Genomic DNA, 16,981 nt, shown 5'->3' on the forward strand with positions numbered 1-16,981 from the left:
AAAAGAGAGGGGGTGTGGAGAGAGGAGAGGGTTGAGAGAGGGGGAGTTGAGAGAGACCCCTAGCCCTGTCCCTATCTGCAGTCCCTCCTTTGTTCCATTGCGCCTGCCCAGCTGTTCTTGCCTCTTCAGGAGGCGGGGTCTAGGAGGAAGAGACATGCCGGAGGAGCTCTTCTTCTAAGTCCTGAGCTCTCTCAGGTCCCCCCACCTATCTGCCCTTGGATTGCTGATTACTGCTGTGTGTGATGATGGATACCCACTTGCACCCCAAGGGTGATGCAGATTGCTGCCATAGTGCCACTAGCACTTCGCCTATTTTCCCCGCTAAATGGCCAACACACTGGGGACAGTACAACAGCGCTCCTTTACATTCTGCACCTGGCCTCAGGGCAGTGCCCCGCCTGCCTCCCCCCATGCTATGCCACTGGTCACATAGCTGCCGAGCAGGGGAGGGGTAGAGGATGAGGCACAGCCGCACAGGCACTCACAAGCACAGGTGCCCTTTCTCCTCCCAATGGTATGCCAGTGGTTGTGGCTGCACCCTAAGTGACGGCCTAGTTTTGACTAGCAGTGTCGCCGGCTCTGGCTGCACCCGCCCAGAATTGGCCCTGCAGCGGGAATATTGCGCAGCACTTGCGGGTGTCAGGGAGCCACAGCTGAAATGTGGGAGAGTTGGGATGTCTGTTGGATCTCACCAGTCAGGAGCCTTTCCTGTCATCCTACATGATCCCTTCTGAGGATTGTTCTACCCAAACAAATGTATGAAATCACAGATGTATAGCTCCCAACTGTTCCTGATTTCGAGGGACTGTCCCTGATTTGGAACAATGTCCCTCTGCCCTCCTCATTTGTCCCTCATTTTGGTCTGATCTATATAGTTGTATATAAAATGCACTTTTTATCTTTCAAAAATTGTTTCCCAGTGCTAAACCTTTCATCCAATTTCTAAATTGCTGCATTTGTAAATTTTAACAGCCAGTGTAAAGAAATAGTAGTGGTAAAAAAAGCACTTGTGGGTTTAACCAATCATTTTTTTTGTATGATTCCCCTTTAAAGGGACGTGACGGGGGTGTGTCTGATGCCTACATACTTTTGCTAATAGGTGTCCCGCATTTCCATCTCAAAAAGTTGGGACATATGTTGATGAGTCCTCCTTCTATGTGATCTAGAAGATCTTGAATTACAATGCCTTTATGGATGAAGTGGGTGACTCAGTCTATAGATTTTTTTATTGTTTTACAGCTATTTTTTACATTAATTATTTTATTTATATACCAGGAAGTGTTCTTAGTTGGAGACATCTCAACCACCATTCCTATGTAAACATTACATCCTTGCAATTTATGTTTAACATATTCATTATGAGTGGACTGATATATATATATATATATATATATATATATATATATATATATATATATATGCTTTTTGATATATTTTTCCATTTTCTTCATCAAAAAGTTCAATTTAGTTGTTGAGTTATGTTTTTAACTTTGCCCTGTTATACATGGTTATAATGAGTCATTACCTGGGGCTGCAGTTCCTCTGAACTCCACAAGATGGTGATCTTACTTTTACCCAGACAAGAAGTCTCTATGGAATACAGACAGGAAGTGATGTCAGGTACACACAGGAAGTTCCGGGTGAGAGGTGAGTCGGGAAGTAGCAAGGAGACGTTGCTGGAAGTGGCAGAAGTTGAGGTAATAAGATCTTATTTTCTATTTACACCCAGTAACCCCCCCCCCCCCCCCGTCATGTCCGTCCTCTTCCTCCATAGTCACTGTGATGTCTTTTATCTCCAGCAGATGATGATACACACATATATAGTGTGGAAACCTAGATTAACCCCTTCAGGGTCAGAACATTTCCCCACTTACAGGGCCGGAACATTCTCTGCATTTCAGAGATAAATTCTAGTAATATGTTCCTCTAAACAAACATCACTGACAATAAATAGACAAGACAATGACCATCCTGACCATACATGGCCTACAAAGGACAATTATTACACTACACAGGCTGTTGGTCTCTGATGGTCCTCTCACCCACCTGCACATACTTTTCTGACCTCCATAAAGGAGAAGTCCAGCCTGAGATGGCTTGGCTGGGCTTCTCCTATGGGTTACAGGAGTGCAGGTCGTTTTGCACTCTTGTGACCTGTTTTCAGCAGAGATCGGGCTGAAGTCGGCTCTCTGGTGACATCACTGGAATCAGTCCAGGCATCGCATCATCACGACAATGAAGTCTGGATCTTCCAGGTGCCTGGACTGATGGCCATCTCAGCCTCTCAGCGAGCCACTGAGAGACTGAGACGGGCTCTCCCCGCCCCTCCACAGCTCCAGTGAGCGCAGGGGGCGGAGCTGTGAGAACCGAGCCATCGCGGATGTTAGATCGCTCGGTTCTCAGTGAAGAGGTGCCGGGGGACCGATGCTGCATCCACCTAGGTAAGTATGAATCTGAAAGAAAAATAAATCATACTTCTCTTTTAAAGAGCTTCTGCCAGCAAGTGAAGGAAGCCTTCACCTCACCATTTCACTGTTCTAGAAATATGTTACAGGATACAAAATAGACCAAGAGAACAAACCCCTCCCCCCTGCTGTCCTCCTACCAGCACTGAAATAAAACACACACACCAGTAATGTGCACTACAAGGTCCAGCCCAACAGACAGCAGTCTATGGTAACAGCATGATGAGGACAAATGTTCATTCCAACATACAAGGGTCCTGCAGCTTGTCAGATAAAGATCCGGGAAGATCCAAGGAGCTCAAACAACAAAGAAATGACAGTGCGAGATCTTCATTAGAATGATGAAGTCATTTATTCCATAAAAACAAATAGTACACTTACATGTTAAAATCTTCATAATCGGCATAGATGGCAGACGGGTTGCTATTGGAGAGAACAAAACTGACTCCTCCCCCACAGTTCTGTACTCCACCAGCAGCATCCTCCTGCTATCCAATCCGATTCCTTCTCTTACTGCAGAGAGTGACATCACTCCGATCAGTCAGCAGGCTGCCGGAGATTGGAGACTTGCAGCCGGAGTTCTGGCAATTATCCTGATTAGCCGACAACTCCGACCAAAAGTCAGCAAGTTCCCCTTCCTGGACATCATGATGACCCGACATTGTCCTCACAGCACTGCCTCAGAGCAAACAAGTCAAAGGAAGGATCATATTTATCATTCCTTGTCTGCAGATATAAAATTTAACAAATCCAGTTCAGGAACCAACAAACTCAACATAGAAAAGGGAATATCTGATCCAGCAGCCAAGAGGGTCCCGCACCTCAAAAATGTAGCAAACAGTCCAAACTAAATGTCTTCCCATGGGGGGAGTAGTTGTTAAATGTCCAGCAAACCTCATATTACCTCCCCCTCACATCCACATCTTATTATTGTGTGACCAACACCATCCAAATAATTCTTACTTTCATTTCCCAAAGTTATCCGTCTACAAGGAGACCTGTATAGATCAAATGACAGCACCAACGAGGATGGAGGAGGACCGGAGTCACATGACTGAGAAGATACTAAACCTCACCCTGGAGATCATCTACCTGCTGACCGGAGAGGTGAGGAGGATTCTGGGAGGTCACATGACATCACTTATCTCTATTAATAAAACACAGACCTGACCGGAGAGGTGAGGAGGATTCTGGGAGGTCACATGACATCACTCTTATCTCTACTAATAAAACACAGACCTGACTGGAGAGGTGAGAAGGATTCTGGGAGGTCACATGATATCACTCTCATCTCTATTAATAACACACAGACCTGACCAGAGAGGTGAGGAGGATTCTGGGATTCTAACATGATATTCCTATTGGTTCCTCAATACAGAGATTTCCTCTGGTGAAGTCAGGTGATCATATGACCATCACAGTGCCTCCATGTGACTCCCTAAAACCTGAGAGACACAACATGGAGAAGATTCTAGAAGTCACCAAGAAGATGATGGAGCTGCTGACAGGAGAGGTGAGGAGGATTCTGGGAATTCTGGGACATTATCCAGTAACAGACAAGGGATGTGTCTGGATGGTGACTGTATCATTGTGTGTGTCAGGTTCCTATAAGGTGTCAGGATGTCACTGTCTATTTCTCCATGGAGGAGTAGGAGTATTTAGAAGGACATAAGGATCTCTACAAGGACGTAATGATGGACAATCAGCTGCCCCTCACATCACCGGGTAAGAGGAGATTTTATTGGTAAGGAGAGAGCAGTACGGAGGCTCCACCTAGATCCCCCATCATCTGATAAACACATAGAAACAATGTATTCAGTCAGTGTGTGTGTTTCCTACAGATGGATCCAGTAATGGGAACCCACCAGAGAGATGTCCCCGTCCTCTGTATTCCCGGGATTCCACACAGGAAGGTCACACCATCCCCCACCATCATCAGGTAGATGAGGAACAATCACTGATAGTATCATTAGGATCTGTACATTATCTGCATTGTTACCATTGATGTCATTTTTATTATATATTCAGAGTGGAAACCTCGGGGATGATAATATTGATGTTAAAGAAGAGTATAAAGAGGAGGATGAGGAGTATGGAGTGATGGAGGAGTTATCAGAAGGACACAAGGATATGATGGAGCCACCAAATACCAGGAACCCACCAGAGAGATGTCCCCATCCTCTGTATTCCCGGGATTCTACACAGGAAGATCACACCATCCCCCACTGTTACCTCAAGGTTGGTGGGACGGAGAGTATAAAACACACTTATAGAGATAATATGTGGATTTTCTATGTGATGTCACAATAATAAATCTTCTATCTTACAGATGATATTCTCTCTCATTTTCTTGGTTTAGAGTGGAGATCCAATGGATATAGAATTTGAGGTGAAATCAGAAGAAGAAGAGAGGTATGTGAGGGATGATCAGCAGTCTATGGAGGAGGATGGAATAACGGGGACATTTATAGAGGAGGACACTCCTACAGAGATCAGCACAGGTGGGTCATTAATACTAAATACATTCCTCCACCCATACTGCTCACTGATTGGTCCAGAGTAGGGCGGGGGCTGGGTGATATCAGCCTGTAATCCCCTGGTCACTTTCCTGAGCTGTGTTCCCCGTCCTGTATTCCTGGATTTCTCTCCGATAATCTTCCTTCTCTGTGCTGCCGACACAATTTATGTATCTAGACTGGATTTATGGAGATTCTGGGGATCAGCTGGCAGCAAAATGTTCATTTTCCCCATAGATGTTACTAGATCTAGGCACCTGGGGTATGTGATTTGGGTCTTCTGCCCCATACCCGGGTATGACAAGATCTCTGACATAACAATCCCCCCAGGATTACTTGTTGTGTTGTCTGCTGGCTGTGCCGGGTGGAGGGATATGTCTGTATAGTCTCAGACCCAAGTCACTGAGTGCAGTCTCAGGAGATGGGAGGCAGCGGTGTGGGACCTCTGCAACTTGTCTCATGTAATCATTTCATCTTCCACTGATTACTGAATACCAATATTATGAGTCCTGACCCTTAGCCCTTGTACACACGGTCGGAGATTCTGACCACCAAATCCGTTGGATTTTGTCCGTTGGATCTTGTCCGAAACTGTTGCATACACACGGTTGGACAAAGTTGTCGAAAAATCTGATCATTCAGAACGTGATGATGTAATTTCGTTACGATGGGGCTACGTTCAGGCTAGTAGCCAATAGCTTGGATGTAGGAATTTGATCTGAGCATACGTGGCACTTTGTCCGATCGGAATTCTCTACACATGATCGGAGTATGTCCTATTGGACCAGTTTGTTGGAAAATATTTCCAGCAAGTTGGAAAATTTGGTCCGACGGAAACAGTCCGATGCATACCACACACAGTCGGATTATTCGACAACACGGTCCGATAGGACACATTCTGACGGCTTCTCCGACCGTGTGTACAAGGGCTAACACTGTATCATTTATATTGTACATTACATACTCCTGACTCCTGCACTATATACTCTATGTTGTACATTACATCATTCTGATACTATATAGTCCTATCTGTTGTATCTTATGCCGCGTACACACGAGCAGACTGTATGACGTACTTAGTCTGGCGTACTTTCCGCCAGACTGTCCGTCGGAATTTCCGAACGGGCTACTTGCCCACACACGGCACTTTTTGAGCGGACTAATACGGCGTACTAAGTCCGCCGTACTATCCGTCCTACTTTTGAAATGAACGGACTCGCCCACGCGCGCGGAGGAAAGTCCGCTCATTTCGAGCGCGTCTCCAGGTAGGCGGGGCCCGCGAAGGAGACGTCGCTTGCCCCGCCGCCTGGTATGGACTTAAAGGGGAACCCCAACGCCGAAAAAAATCGGCGTGGGGGTCCCCCCAAGTCCACAACAGACCCTTGTCCAAGCACGCTACCCGGCCGGCCAGGAAAGGGGGGCGAGCGAGCGCCCCCCCCCCCTCCTGAGCCGTACCAGGCCCCTTGCCCTCAACATGGGGGGTGCCTTGGGGAAGGGGGGGCCGCGCGGCCCCCCCACCCCAAAGCACCTTGTCCCCATTTTGATGAGGACAAGGGCCTCTTCCCGACAACCCTGGCCGTTGGTTGTCGGGGTCTGCGGGCAGGGGGGTTATCGGAATCCGGGAGCCCCCTTTAATAAGGGGGCCCCCGGATACCGGCCCCCCACCCTATGTGAATGAGTATGGGGTACAATGTACCCCTACCCATTCACCTGTAAAATAAAAGTACAAAAAAAACCACAACACAGGAGATAAAATACTTTATTGCACAGCTCCGGGGGTCTTCCGTCTTCGGGGGTCTTCTCGCCGGACTCCTCCGCTATCTTCTTGTAGCTCTTTTGCTAGCGGAGGAGTCCGGCTTTCTTCCTCGCCGCCGGCCTCTTCTCCCGACTTCGGGTGTCTTGTCCCCCTCTTCGGTTCTTCTGCCGGGCCACCGCGCCTTCTTATAGCTCTTTTACAGGCGGTGGCCCAGTCTTCTGTCGCCGCCGCCGCCGCCTTCCGTTCTTCTTCTTCTTCTTCTTCTTCTCCTTCTTCTCCAGGAGATGTTGACTCGACGCTCTCTCCGGCCACAATGCCAGGGCCGCGCTGCGCGGCCACTTATATAGGGACAAGGGGCGGTGTCACATGGCTTTATGTCACATGGGTTGGTGTCACATGGTGACCCCGCCCCCTTACGATGTCATAGTCCCCATGTGACATCAACCCATGTGACCAACCCATGTGACATAAAGCCATGTGACACCGCCCCTTGTCCCTATATAAGTGGCCACGCAGCGCGGCCCTGGCATTGTGGCCGGAGAGATCATCGAGTCAACATCTCCTGGAGAAGAAGGAGGAGAAGAAGAAGAAGAAGAACGGAAGGCGGCGGCGGCAGAAAAACCGAAGAGGGGGACAAGACCCCCGAAGTCGGGAGAAGAGGCCAGCGGCGAGGAAGAAAGCCGGACTCCTTTGCTAGCAAAAGAGCTACACGAAGATAGCGGAGGAGTCCAGCGAGAAGACCCCCGAAGACGGAAGACCCCCGGAGCTGTGCAATAAAGTATTTTATCTCGTGTGTTGTGGTTTTTTTTGTACTTTTATTTTACAGGTGAATGGGTAGGGGTACATTGTACCCCATACTCATTCACATAGGGTGGGGGGCCGGTATCCGGGGGCCCCCTTATTAAAGGGGGCTCCCGGATTCCGATAAGCCCCCCGCCCGCAGACCCCGACAACCAACGGCCAGGGTTGTCGGGAAGAGGCCCTTGTCCTCATCAACATGGGGACAAGGTGCTTTGAGGTGGGGGGGCCGCGCGGCCCCCCTTCCCCAAGGCACCCCCCATGTTGAGGGTACACGGCCTGGTACGGCTCAGGAGGGGGGGCGCTCGCTCGCCCCCCTTTCCTGGCCGGCCGGGTAGCGTGCTCGGACAAGGGTCTGTTGTGGACTTTGGGGGGGACCCCCACGCCGATTTTTTTCGGCGTTGGGGGTTCCCATTTAAGTCCATACCAGGCAGCGGGGCCAGCCACGTCTCCTTCGTGGGCCCCGCCTACCTGGATACCCGCTCGAAATGAGCGGACTTTTCTCCGGGCGGGAAAAGTCCGCTCATTTCAAAAGTACGGCGGACTGGCATACACACGGGTGGATTGTCCGCCGAAATGCGAGTACGACGGACAGAATTTCGAAAAATCCGAACTACTTAGTACGCCGGACTGCACGCTGAAAAAGTCAGCTGAAGCCCACACACGAGCGGACTGTCCGCTGAAATGTGTTTCGGCGGACTAAGTAGGCCATACAGTCCGCCCGTGTGTACGCGGCATTATACAATATGTTGTACATTACATAGTCCTGACTTCTTTTACACCCATTTACTACCAGCTGGACATTTTATATCTGATGATGTGATTGGAGCACAGACTTTTCCATGGTGATAATAATGTGATAACATCCTCAGACTTTGGACCCTTAATCAGAAAGTGATAATGGGGGAGGAGTCAATAACCCAATGATGGGGGTCTTCAGGATCAGTCCAGTCTTCATCTTGGTTGTTCTCCCCCCATCCTCACTCTCTGACCTCTGGTGGGGCTCAGCCCCGCTGTTATTCATGACTAAATCATGGACTAAATAAGGAAGTGCAGGACTTCTTGTGTTGGGAAGATGGCCATGAGTGATAGAGGGGGAGGGGACACTCGTCCTATAATCCCCTCATCACTGTCACTCCTATAAAAGACAGTTCTCGTTGTTTCCTCCCTCTCTGACTAAGGTCCATGAATAAAGAAATGATCTGGTAGGAGATCAGAGGACCCATTTACTAGTTACCTTGAGGGTGGAATTGTAAGATCCTCAGAGACAAAGCTGCCTGATGTGGGCGGAGTCCTGGTTTAGGGGAACCAATCAGCTGATGTCTAGTAATAATCTTTGTATTTCTATTTTAGTAGATGGACGGGAGATGAGGAAAACCTCAGAGGATTGTCTCACTTTGTCTCCAGACTGTAAAGTAGAAGATGAGGACATCACACAGTATAGTCCAGGAGAAAACCCGACTACCTCAAATGTCCATCCGGCACCACACAGTGTAGATGGACCATCGTATTCCTCTTATCCCGAGGAACCTCAGACTGTGCGGGACGGTGCCGGACCATCGTATTCCTCTTATCCCGAGGAACCTCAGACTGTGCGGGACGGGGCCGTCCTTCCAACAGAGAAGAGACTTTCCTGTACTGAGTGTGGGAAGTGTTTCCCGTCTAAATCCAAACTTAATGTGCATATAAGATCTCACACTGGGGAGAAGCCGTATTCCTGTCCTGAGTGCGGGAAATTTTTTTCACAGAAGTCCAGTCTTTACAAACATCAGAGATCTCACAGGGAGGAGAAGCCGTATTCCTGTCCTGAGTGTGGGAAATGTTTTTCAGAGAAGTCCCATCTTTTCACACATCAGAGATCTCACACAGGGGAGAAGCCGTATTCCTGTCCTGAGTGCGGGAAATGTTTTTCAGAAAAGAGCAACCTTTACAGACATCAGAGATCTCACACGGGGGAGAAGCCATATTCCTGTTCTGAGTGCGGGAAATGTTTTTCACAGAAGTCCGATCTTTCCACACATCAGAGCCCTCACACAGGGGAGAAGCCATATTCCTGTTCTGAGTGCGGGAAATGTTTTTCAAAAAAGTCCCATCTTTCCACACATCTGAGATCTCACACAGGGGAGAAGCCGTATTCCTGTCCTGAGTGTGGGAAATGTTTTTCACAGAAGTCAGATCTTTCCACACATCAGAGATCTCACACCGGGGAGAAGCCGTATTCCTGTTCTGAGTGCAGGAAATGTTTTTCACAGAAGTCCGATCTTTCCACACATCAGAGATCTCACACAGGGGAGAAGCCGTATTCATGTCCTGAGTGTGGGAAATGTTTTTCAAAAAAGTCCCATCTTTCCACACATCAGAGATCTCACACAGGGGAGAAGCCGTATTCCTGTCCTGAGTGTGGGAAATGTTTTTCACTGAAGTCCAGTCTTTCCGCACATCAGAGATCTCACACGGGGGAGAAGCCGTATTCCTGTCCTGAGTGCGGGAAATGTTTTTCAGAGAAGTCCTATCTTTACAAGCATCAGAGATCTCACACGGGGGAGAAGTCGTATTCCTGTCCTGAGTGCGGGAAATGTTTTTCAGTGAAGTCCAGTCTTTACAGACATCAGAGATCTCACACGGGGGAGAAGCCGTATTCCTGTCCTGAGTGAGGGAAATGTTCTTCACTGAAGTCCTGTCTTCCTGTACATCAGGGATCCCACACAACCCTCGAGGTGTATTAGTGCCTTGAGTGTGGGAAATGTCTTCTATATGAATGTTGCTGGACATCACAGCTCTCATGTGGCGAAGAAGCACACCCTGATATACACCTCAGATATACTCCAAGGCTGATCTTCATCATGGAAGAAACAGTTGATAAGGAGATCAGAGCTCACCAATGACATGGATGAAGTGTTGTACCGTGTCGGCCATTGATAGCAGTAGAAAAATAAAAATAGAGTAATTTCTTCTCATTTTGTAGCTTTTCTAAATATATAAAAAAAAATCAATGAATGAATGAATGAATGAATGTTGCTCGCATTCCTCCCGCTGTGAAGTTATTTTTTTGTATTTCCAAAAAACATGTTATGATAAAAGAGATGAAGTCCGATGGCACAAATGCCTCGGAATACACAAAGGGGCAGTGACTCCAATCATCAGTAACATGCGATTGTAGAAACAATATCCAGCATAATAAAGACATGTGAAATGTGTTGATATTCGGAGACTGTGACGGGGCGTCTTGTCTCTATGGACAACATGTCAAAGCTGGTCATGGAAAGTCCAGTAATAATTGTAGGAAGTGTGTACTGAGATGTAGTCTTGGAAGAAAAGAGAGGTGGCAGAACAAGCCCCGGAATCTAAAGTATCCCTCATATTTTAGTTCATACAATGATTTCCTATTACCATTGGTTCCATCTAGTGGCAATAATGTGGTATTGCTCTAATTTTCCAGATGGAGGTATTTCAGAAAATAAATACTTATTCCAGTCTCTAGATGGAGCTGAAGATCCTAGGAAATCACATCAATACAATTATATCACACATTTATAACAGCTGGGACAATGCTTGTCATGCTCTTCCAACACATTTTCTATTTCTAGTCCCCTTAGTTTCCTTCATCAGGAATGATTTCATACTAATACCTGAGATCATACACTTATCAGTACAGTACACACTGAAGGACATAAGTTACAGAGCATGTAACCCCAACACGTCATATTCCTGATATGTGCCTGCTGTCTCATGTATTGGTGTTTTGGATCCCAGATAAATGTCCGGCCGAGTTATCTGCACCTGGTCTAATGCAAATGTCCATGCATGTATGTTTAGAAGGAGTACGCTGACACACACTGTTCAGTGAAAAGCTTCCTTTATTGCTCTGGGCATATAGCCCCCTTTATAGTAGAAGATGACTCATTGTTTGCAAAGCATCATCTCCGGTGTATTCTGTGCTGTCATCAGAGATTGGAGGACCCTTATCTAAGGGGTCGTCTGGCCAGTTTCATCCAGGTTTTCTGCTGATGGCTTGTGGACTCCTGCACTCACTCCGATGGGAGGGGGGTCTCTAGGTGAAGCATTTTGAGTAAGGAGATTCAGCATATATCTTGACATAATAGAAAATAGTCATTTAATCAAAGTATTAAACAATCCATAACAGTCCCCCCTTGAAATGTCTATTTCCTATTCTGTCCCTACTAGGTGGTCTAACTCATCTGTCCTCATGTGCCTTGGAACTTTTTTCTTGCTGTACGTTAGACGTGTGATGGCTGGCCCATCACCCCCCTTGCCACAGTCTTTGCACATGTGGAAGTCAGATGCTATCCCTATGGCTGAATGATCTTATAATTTATAGATATGGGGAGGGACTGTAATGGGGCATAGGGCTTCTCATAGTCCTCATCTTCTGCATCCTGGTGTATCATCACTGGGGTCGCTTGGTCGACTGTTTTGCCTAGGAATTTCTTTACACGTGGAATAACACAACATACTATAGTAGCTAGAAAGACCAGAATAACTTGTATTACAGTACCTATCCGAGCCAAGGTCTTCTGCCAACCAACCAAACCACTGGTCCCATGGCTGATCTATACCCAAATTCTTCTTCAGCTCTACTGATAGGCTTTCCAACATTTTTATGGCCAGGGTGACCTTACCATTTGGACCGGTGTTGTCAGGTATGTATGTATAGCATGTCCCTGTACCTTCTATCATTTTACAAACAACCCCCTTCTCCACTAAAATCATGTCCAAGGCCATCCTATTCTGAAATGTCATGTAAGATGTGGGTGCTAATTGGTCAGCAATCCCCTGTAGGGCATCTCTGGTGTAATTTACAAACCGTTGCTGGTTGTAATATATGTAATTTATCTACATTTTTGTTGACAGTGATTATGGGAATCAAAGACTCAAAACCTGCCTTTACTTGGTCTCTGGCTTTAAACTCATCCAGGACCCCTATGGCATCTATATACACATGTGGGTGAAAACTTCCCTCAGGAGCACTCCTCTTAGTGATAGCCACCTGTTGGGCCCTCACCAGATTTAACAGAAAAAGGATATACAATGTAGACATCATGGTGCAGTCAATGTCTTGTCCTCCGCACTTGCGACTTTCTTACAGTGGAAGGGGTGGATTCAAGTGTTTTCCCAGCCAACTTTACAGATTTGCTTGTGGTCAGCGGGACTTGGAATGGACCATCATATCTGGGTTCAAGAGAACTTTTTCCCACAAATGTCTTTACCAGCCCCCAATCTCCAGGTAGTAGTTGGTGTGTTCCTGTATTTAATTCAGGATCTGGAATGGAAGAAAACACCTGGGCACGTATTCGGGTTAATTCTCGTGATAATGCGGTTACATAATTAGTCAACACATCAGACTGCAGTTATAACTGTGGAAAATAACAACCAAGTCTAGGGGCTAAATCAAACAAAATCTCATAAGGGGGTAGGGGAATGTTCTCCCCTTGGTGTGTATCTGATGCTGAACAGGGCAATGGGCAGGCTGTCCAGCCAATGCATACCAGTCTCTTGGGCCATTTTTAACATTCAAGTCTTTAATGTGTCATTCATTCTTTCTACCTTCCCGGTACTCTGGGGGTGGTAGGCTGTGTGAAACTACTAAGGTGTAATCAAATCATCCAATCTTTGGCATTTGGATGTGGTCAATTTGTATCCACTGGAAAGGGTACGAGGGCTTTGCCAGCGTTTCTGTGGCATCTTTTCTGTGTATCCCGGGTTACACTTTGCACAAATGGTGCATGACTTATAGACATTGCTAGTCAGTGGAGTGATTCCTGAAGCTACATTCATAAGAGTCTTTGACAGATGGGCAGCTCCATGTGCCCATTGTACCACACCCAAGTACATATTCCTGGGTAAGCAAGGCTTCTTGTTGCACTCGAATAGTCCATCCTTGAGGGTTGCTCCCCTCTGCTTCCAGCTTTCCTTCTCGTCCGGACTTGCTGCTTCTTGTAGTTCTTTCAGATAAACTCTGTCCACTGGAAGAGTCTGTAAGGTAAGCATGGATTGGTCTTCTTTTTCCACTCTACTTTCCACTTGGACCGCTGGCTGCCTGTTTGGCAGTTGAATCGGCTAGATGATTGCCTCTGGCTTCCTTCGAGTTCAGTTTGCCGTTCGCTTTCACTTTCAAAGTAGCCACTTGTTTTGGGAGAAGTAAGGCGTCCATCAGGTCATTGATAGCTGGACTGTGTTTCACAAGTGCTCCTGCAGCTGTCAGGAATCCTCTGGCCTTCCAGATAACACCAAAGTCATGGGCAACACTAAAAGCATATCTTGAGTCTGTATGAATGTTGGCTCTTTTTCCCTCTGCCAGTTTATATGCTGTAGTGAGTGCTTGCAGCTCTGTCTCCTGTGCAGACATCCCCGGTGGTAAGGCTTCAGCTTGTAGAACCGTGTTAGGTCTGAATTATGCAGGGGTATTTCACTCACATTGGGAATATGTGTGGTTTCTAGCCGCATTAATTGAAAACAGTCATGGGGTGGACTCAGCTCCTCCTCTATTCAACCCTCGGAAAGTGGAAAAAGGGTTGAAGGGTTCAGTGTTTGACAATGTAATAGAGTAATGTTGTATTGTAGAAGGAGGGAACATTGGAGTCTCAAATGTCTGGCAGTGGACAGATTTTTTTTTTTTTTTTGGGCTGGATCTGGTTGAGTATGGCAGCAATGTCCCAGACGTTCGGATACAAAGAGCTTGAACATTTTTTCGTAGTCTGGAAGCCCTAAAACCGGAGCTGATGAAATGGCTTGTTTGAGGGCCTCGAAGTTGGATATTGCCTCTGAGGACATTTGGAAGGGCTCAGACTTCAGGGCATCATAAATGGGTTGGATCAGTAAGGAGGCTTCCGGACCGTAGCTTCATTATCTGCTCGGAGATCCTGGACCATTCTGTACATGTCTGGTTCTGCCTTGAGGGTTCTCTTCTTCACAGGGAACAGAAGTGTGCTGTATGGAGATGTACAGGGTATCAGGGCACCATTTAACATGAGGGCTTTGACATGCTGTGAAATAGATTTGTAGATTGGGATAACTTTAGAGGGTTTCCAGGGCAGGGGAGCTCCAAGTTTCAACAGCACCATGACTGGTGGCACCTTTAAATGTCTTACACCCTCAGCTCCTGTGGACCATAGCAGAAGTGTCCTTAATGCCCAGTGGAGAAGAAACAGTAATAGATCCATCTTCAAAGAAGACAATAGAAGCCTGAAGTCTGGACAGTACATCTGCTCCCAGGAGATTGAGTGGACAGGTGGAAGAGACAAAGAATCGAGCCAGAAGGTCTGGGTACTTTCCAACTTGTAGGGGGCGGGTCAATGGGTTAGTTCTGGGAGTTCCATCTATGTCCACACAAGATATGTCAATATCGGAAAGGTATGAGTGGTCAGGTAAATCCTCTTCTCTAATCACGCTTCTGGCTGCACCTGTGCCACTTAGGAAAGTGGTTGGATGTCCCTCAATGGGTAGGGTAAACCTCACTAATGGGCCTTCTGAGTTCTTTGAAGAGGTTGCCCTGACATGGGTTAGTGACACAGGCTTGCCCAATTCCTAGCATAGGAGATTCAGGTGTTCTGAGGTGGGATGTCCAGGGTTTTGATATTGTTGCTGCTGCACACGGTACTCCGGTTGGGCCATGGTGAGGCCTTTTCAGATTGACTCCTTGAGGCCTGCCACAAAGCCTGAAGACAGCATCTGGCTGTGTGCCATATTATGGGTGATGAATACCAAATCTGAAAAAAAAACTTGTGACAGTCCGGTGTAAAACTTTCCTACTGACTCCGTTTTGTCTTGAGTAACATCTTGGATACCTGTAGCTTGATCAGCCAGTCTGCCCCCCGCCCACTCGCACAGCTACTCACAGAATTCCACACCAGAATTAAAGGTATTGTCATCGACAATCCTCACATCACAGAGACTTTTCTCCATGATGGGCCAGTGAGCGTCTCCAGCTTTAATTTCACATAAACTGACTAGATTTCTTATTACTGCTAAGTCAGGTTTTTATTCTATTAATTGTTTCCTGTGAGTGGTCTTTACCACATTTAAAGTAATCAAAACATTCTCAGCCTTTTCTTTCATTAACATTTGCATATTTCTTCATAACATCCATTCTAAACATATGTTCTCTTTTGCACTTTAATTTTCTAACTACTGTTTTTCTCAACTTGCACAATTCCTTTAATATTCTAGCCTGCTAGAATAATAACTAAATCAACCCGGTCCTGTATATCCCACACATGCAAACATCACATGTTATACCAGTAATCTCACAGCCTGTCAACAGTTAACATCCCTACAGACAGTCTCTCACACAGGGATCTGAAGGGAGGGGCACCTCACTCCTTGCAGTGAAGTGTAAGGATGGGGTTGAGGAGCACAGCTGCAGAATGCTTCTGTCATGCTCAAAAATGAGTCTTCAGGCTTATTTTTCTTTTAACTCAGCGTTCCTTCTCAAACATATGCATTGCCTGATATCATTCTATTTTGCTAGACCCATCAGTGATATGCATTATAAAAATGTTGACAGGCTCATAACTAAAGCTTCATCATGTTTCAAACTTTCAAATACATTCCAATATTGCACACATTATACTAGGCTTCTGCAGTTTTCAGTAAACCATTGTCAGGTAACACCCCTCGTTTTTCCTTCAGTATTTTCCACCATTCCTCCGGCTGCAATCTACCCCCTGGAGGAATGGTGATGCCACAAATCTTCACTAATTTTTTTGCTTTGTTAACATAATTCCCCTCCCCCTCTCTCTCTGTGAATAAGTGACATGCGAGTTTCCCTTTCTCTGGTTTAACCAATTTCTGCCCCATTATTTTCTGTCTTGATGACTGAGATATTTATGTGTCTGCTCAGGATTTTAGACGGGTGACAAGGTTGCCTTGGATTCTGAAAGGGTCTGGCAATTCCTCTATTCGTCACCTGGTACCTAGGGTGCCCACATGTCCCGGATTGCCCGGGATTATCCCGTAATTTACATTTTTGTCCCCCGTCCCGGGCACCTTCATTCCGGGACAATACAGTGTCCTGGAATGAAACTGACACTGGGAACCAGGGCCGATCCTAGGCGGGTGCAGTTCACCCGGGCGCCACAGAGGTGGGGGCGGTCAAGCGCCAGAGTGCTCCCCTCCCTCCTCCTCCTCCTTTCCTTGTTGTGACGGTGTCCAGAGGCCGGTCTCTCCGCTGGTCACAACCATCGCTGTATTTCCTGCTCAAGTCCGTCCCCCTTCCATCCTCCTCTCCTCAGAGGAGATCCACCTCCTCTCCAGCTGCCGCCCGGGTGGGGTTTGTGCTGAGGGGGTCTGTACTAATGAGGGGTGGTTTGTGGGGGGGGGGGGGTCTGTACTAATGAAGGGTGGTTTGTGGGGGGGTCTGTACTAATGAAGGGTGGTTTGTGGGGGGGGTCTGTACTAATGGAGGGGGGCGGTTTGTGGGGGGGTCT

General features: G+C 47.0%; 2 protein-coding genes and 1 pseudogene across 4 annotated transcripts in view; 2 read left to right on the plus strand and 1 right to left on the minus strand.

Annotated features, from left to right (window-relative positions):
• The window catches only part of LOC143989785 (uncharacterized), a 60,756-nt pseudogene extending 55,449 nt beyond the window's left edge, over positions 1 to 5,307 (plus strand). The window contains exons 2-8 of the transcript XR_013277075.1: positions 1,580 to 1,697; positions 3,444 to 3,572; positions 3,844 to 3,978; positions 4,067 to 4,190; positions 4,307 to 4,404; positions 4,494 to 4,703; positions 4,825 to 5,307. The product of XR_013277075.1 is annotated as an uncharacterized LOC143989785 (transcript). The remainder of the gene's footprint in view (positions 1 to 1,579; positions 1,698 to 3,443; positions 3,573 to 3,843; positions 3,979 to 4,066; positions 4,191 to 4,306; positions 4,405 to 4,493; positions 4,704 to 4,824) is intronic.
• Positions 1 to 16,981, minus strand: part of LOC143989797 (uncharacterized) — a 765,658-nt gene that overhangs the window by 563,248 nt on the left and 185,429 nt on the right. The window lies entirely within an intron of this gene.
• LOC143986910 (uncharacterized) overlaps positions 1 to 16,981 on the plus strand; it is a 165,590-nt gene that overhangs the window by 124,500 nt on the left and 24,109 nt on the right. Inside the window, exon 5 of the mRNA XM_077485319.1 lies at positions 8,801 to 10,186. Coding sequence (XP_077341445.1) covers positions 8,801 to 10,186 — 1,386 coding nt within the window. The remainder of the gene's footprint in view (positions 1 to 8,800; positions 10,187 to 16,981) is intronic.

This window comes from Lithobates pipiens, unplaced genomic scaffold (assembly GCF_037356315.1).
Source record: "Lithobates pipiens isolate NorthernLeopardFrog02 unplaced genomic scaffold, aLitPip1_a1.2 Scaffold_18, whole genome shotgun sequence".
Classification (NCBI taxonomy): domain Eukaryota; kingdom Metazoa; phylum Chordata; class Amphibia; order Anura; family Ranidae; genus Lithobates; species Lithobates pipiens.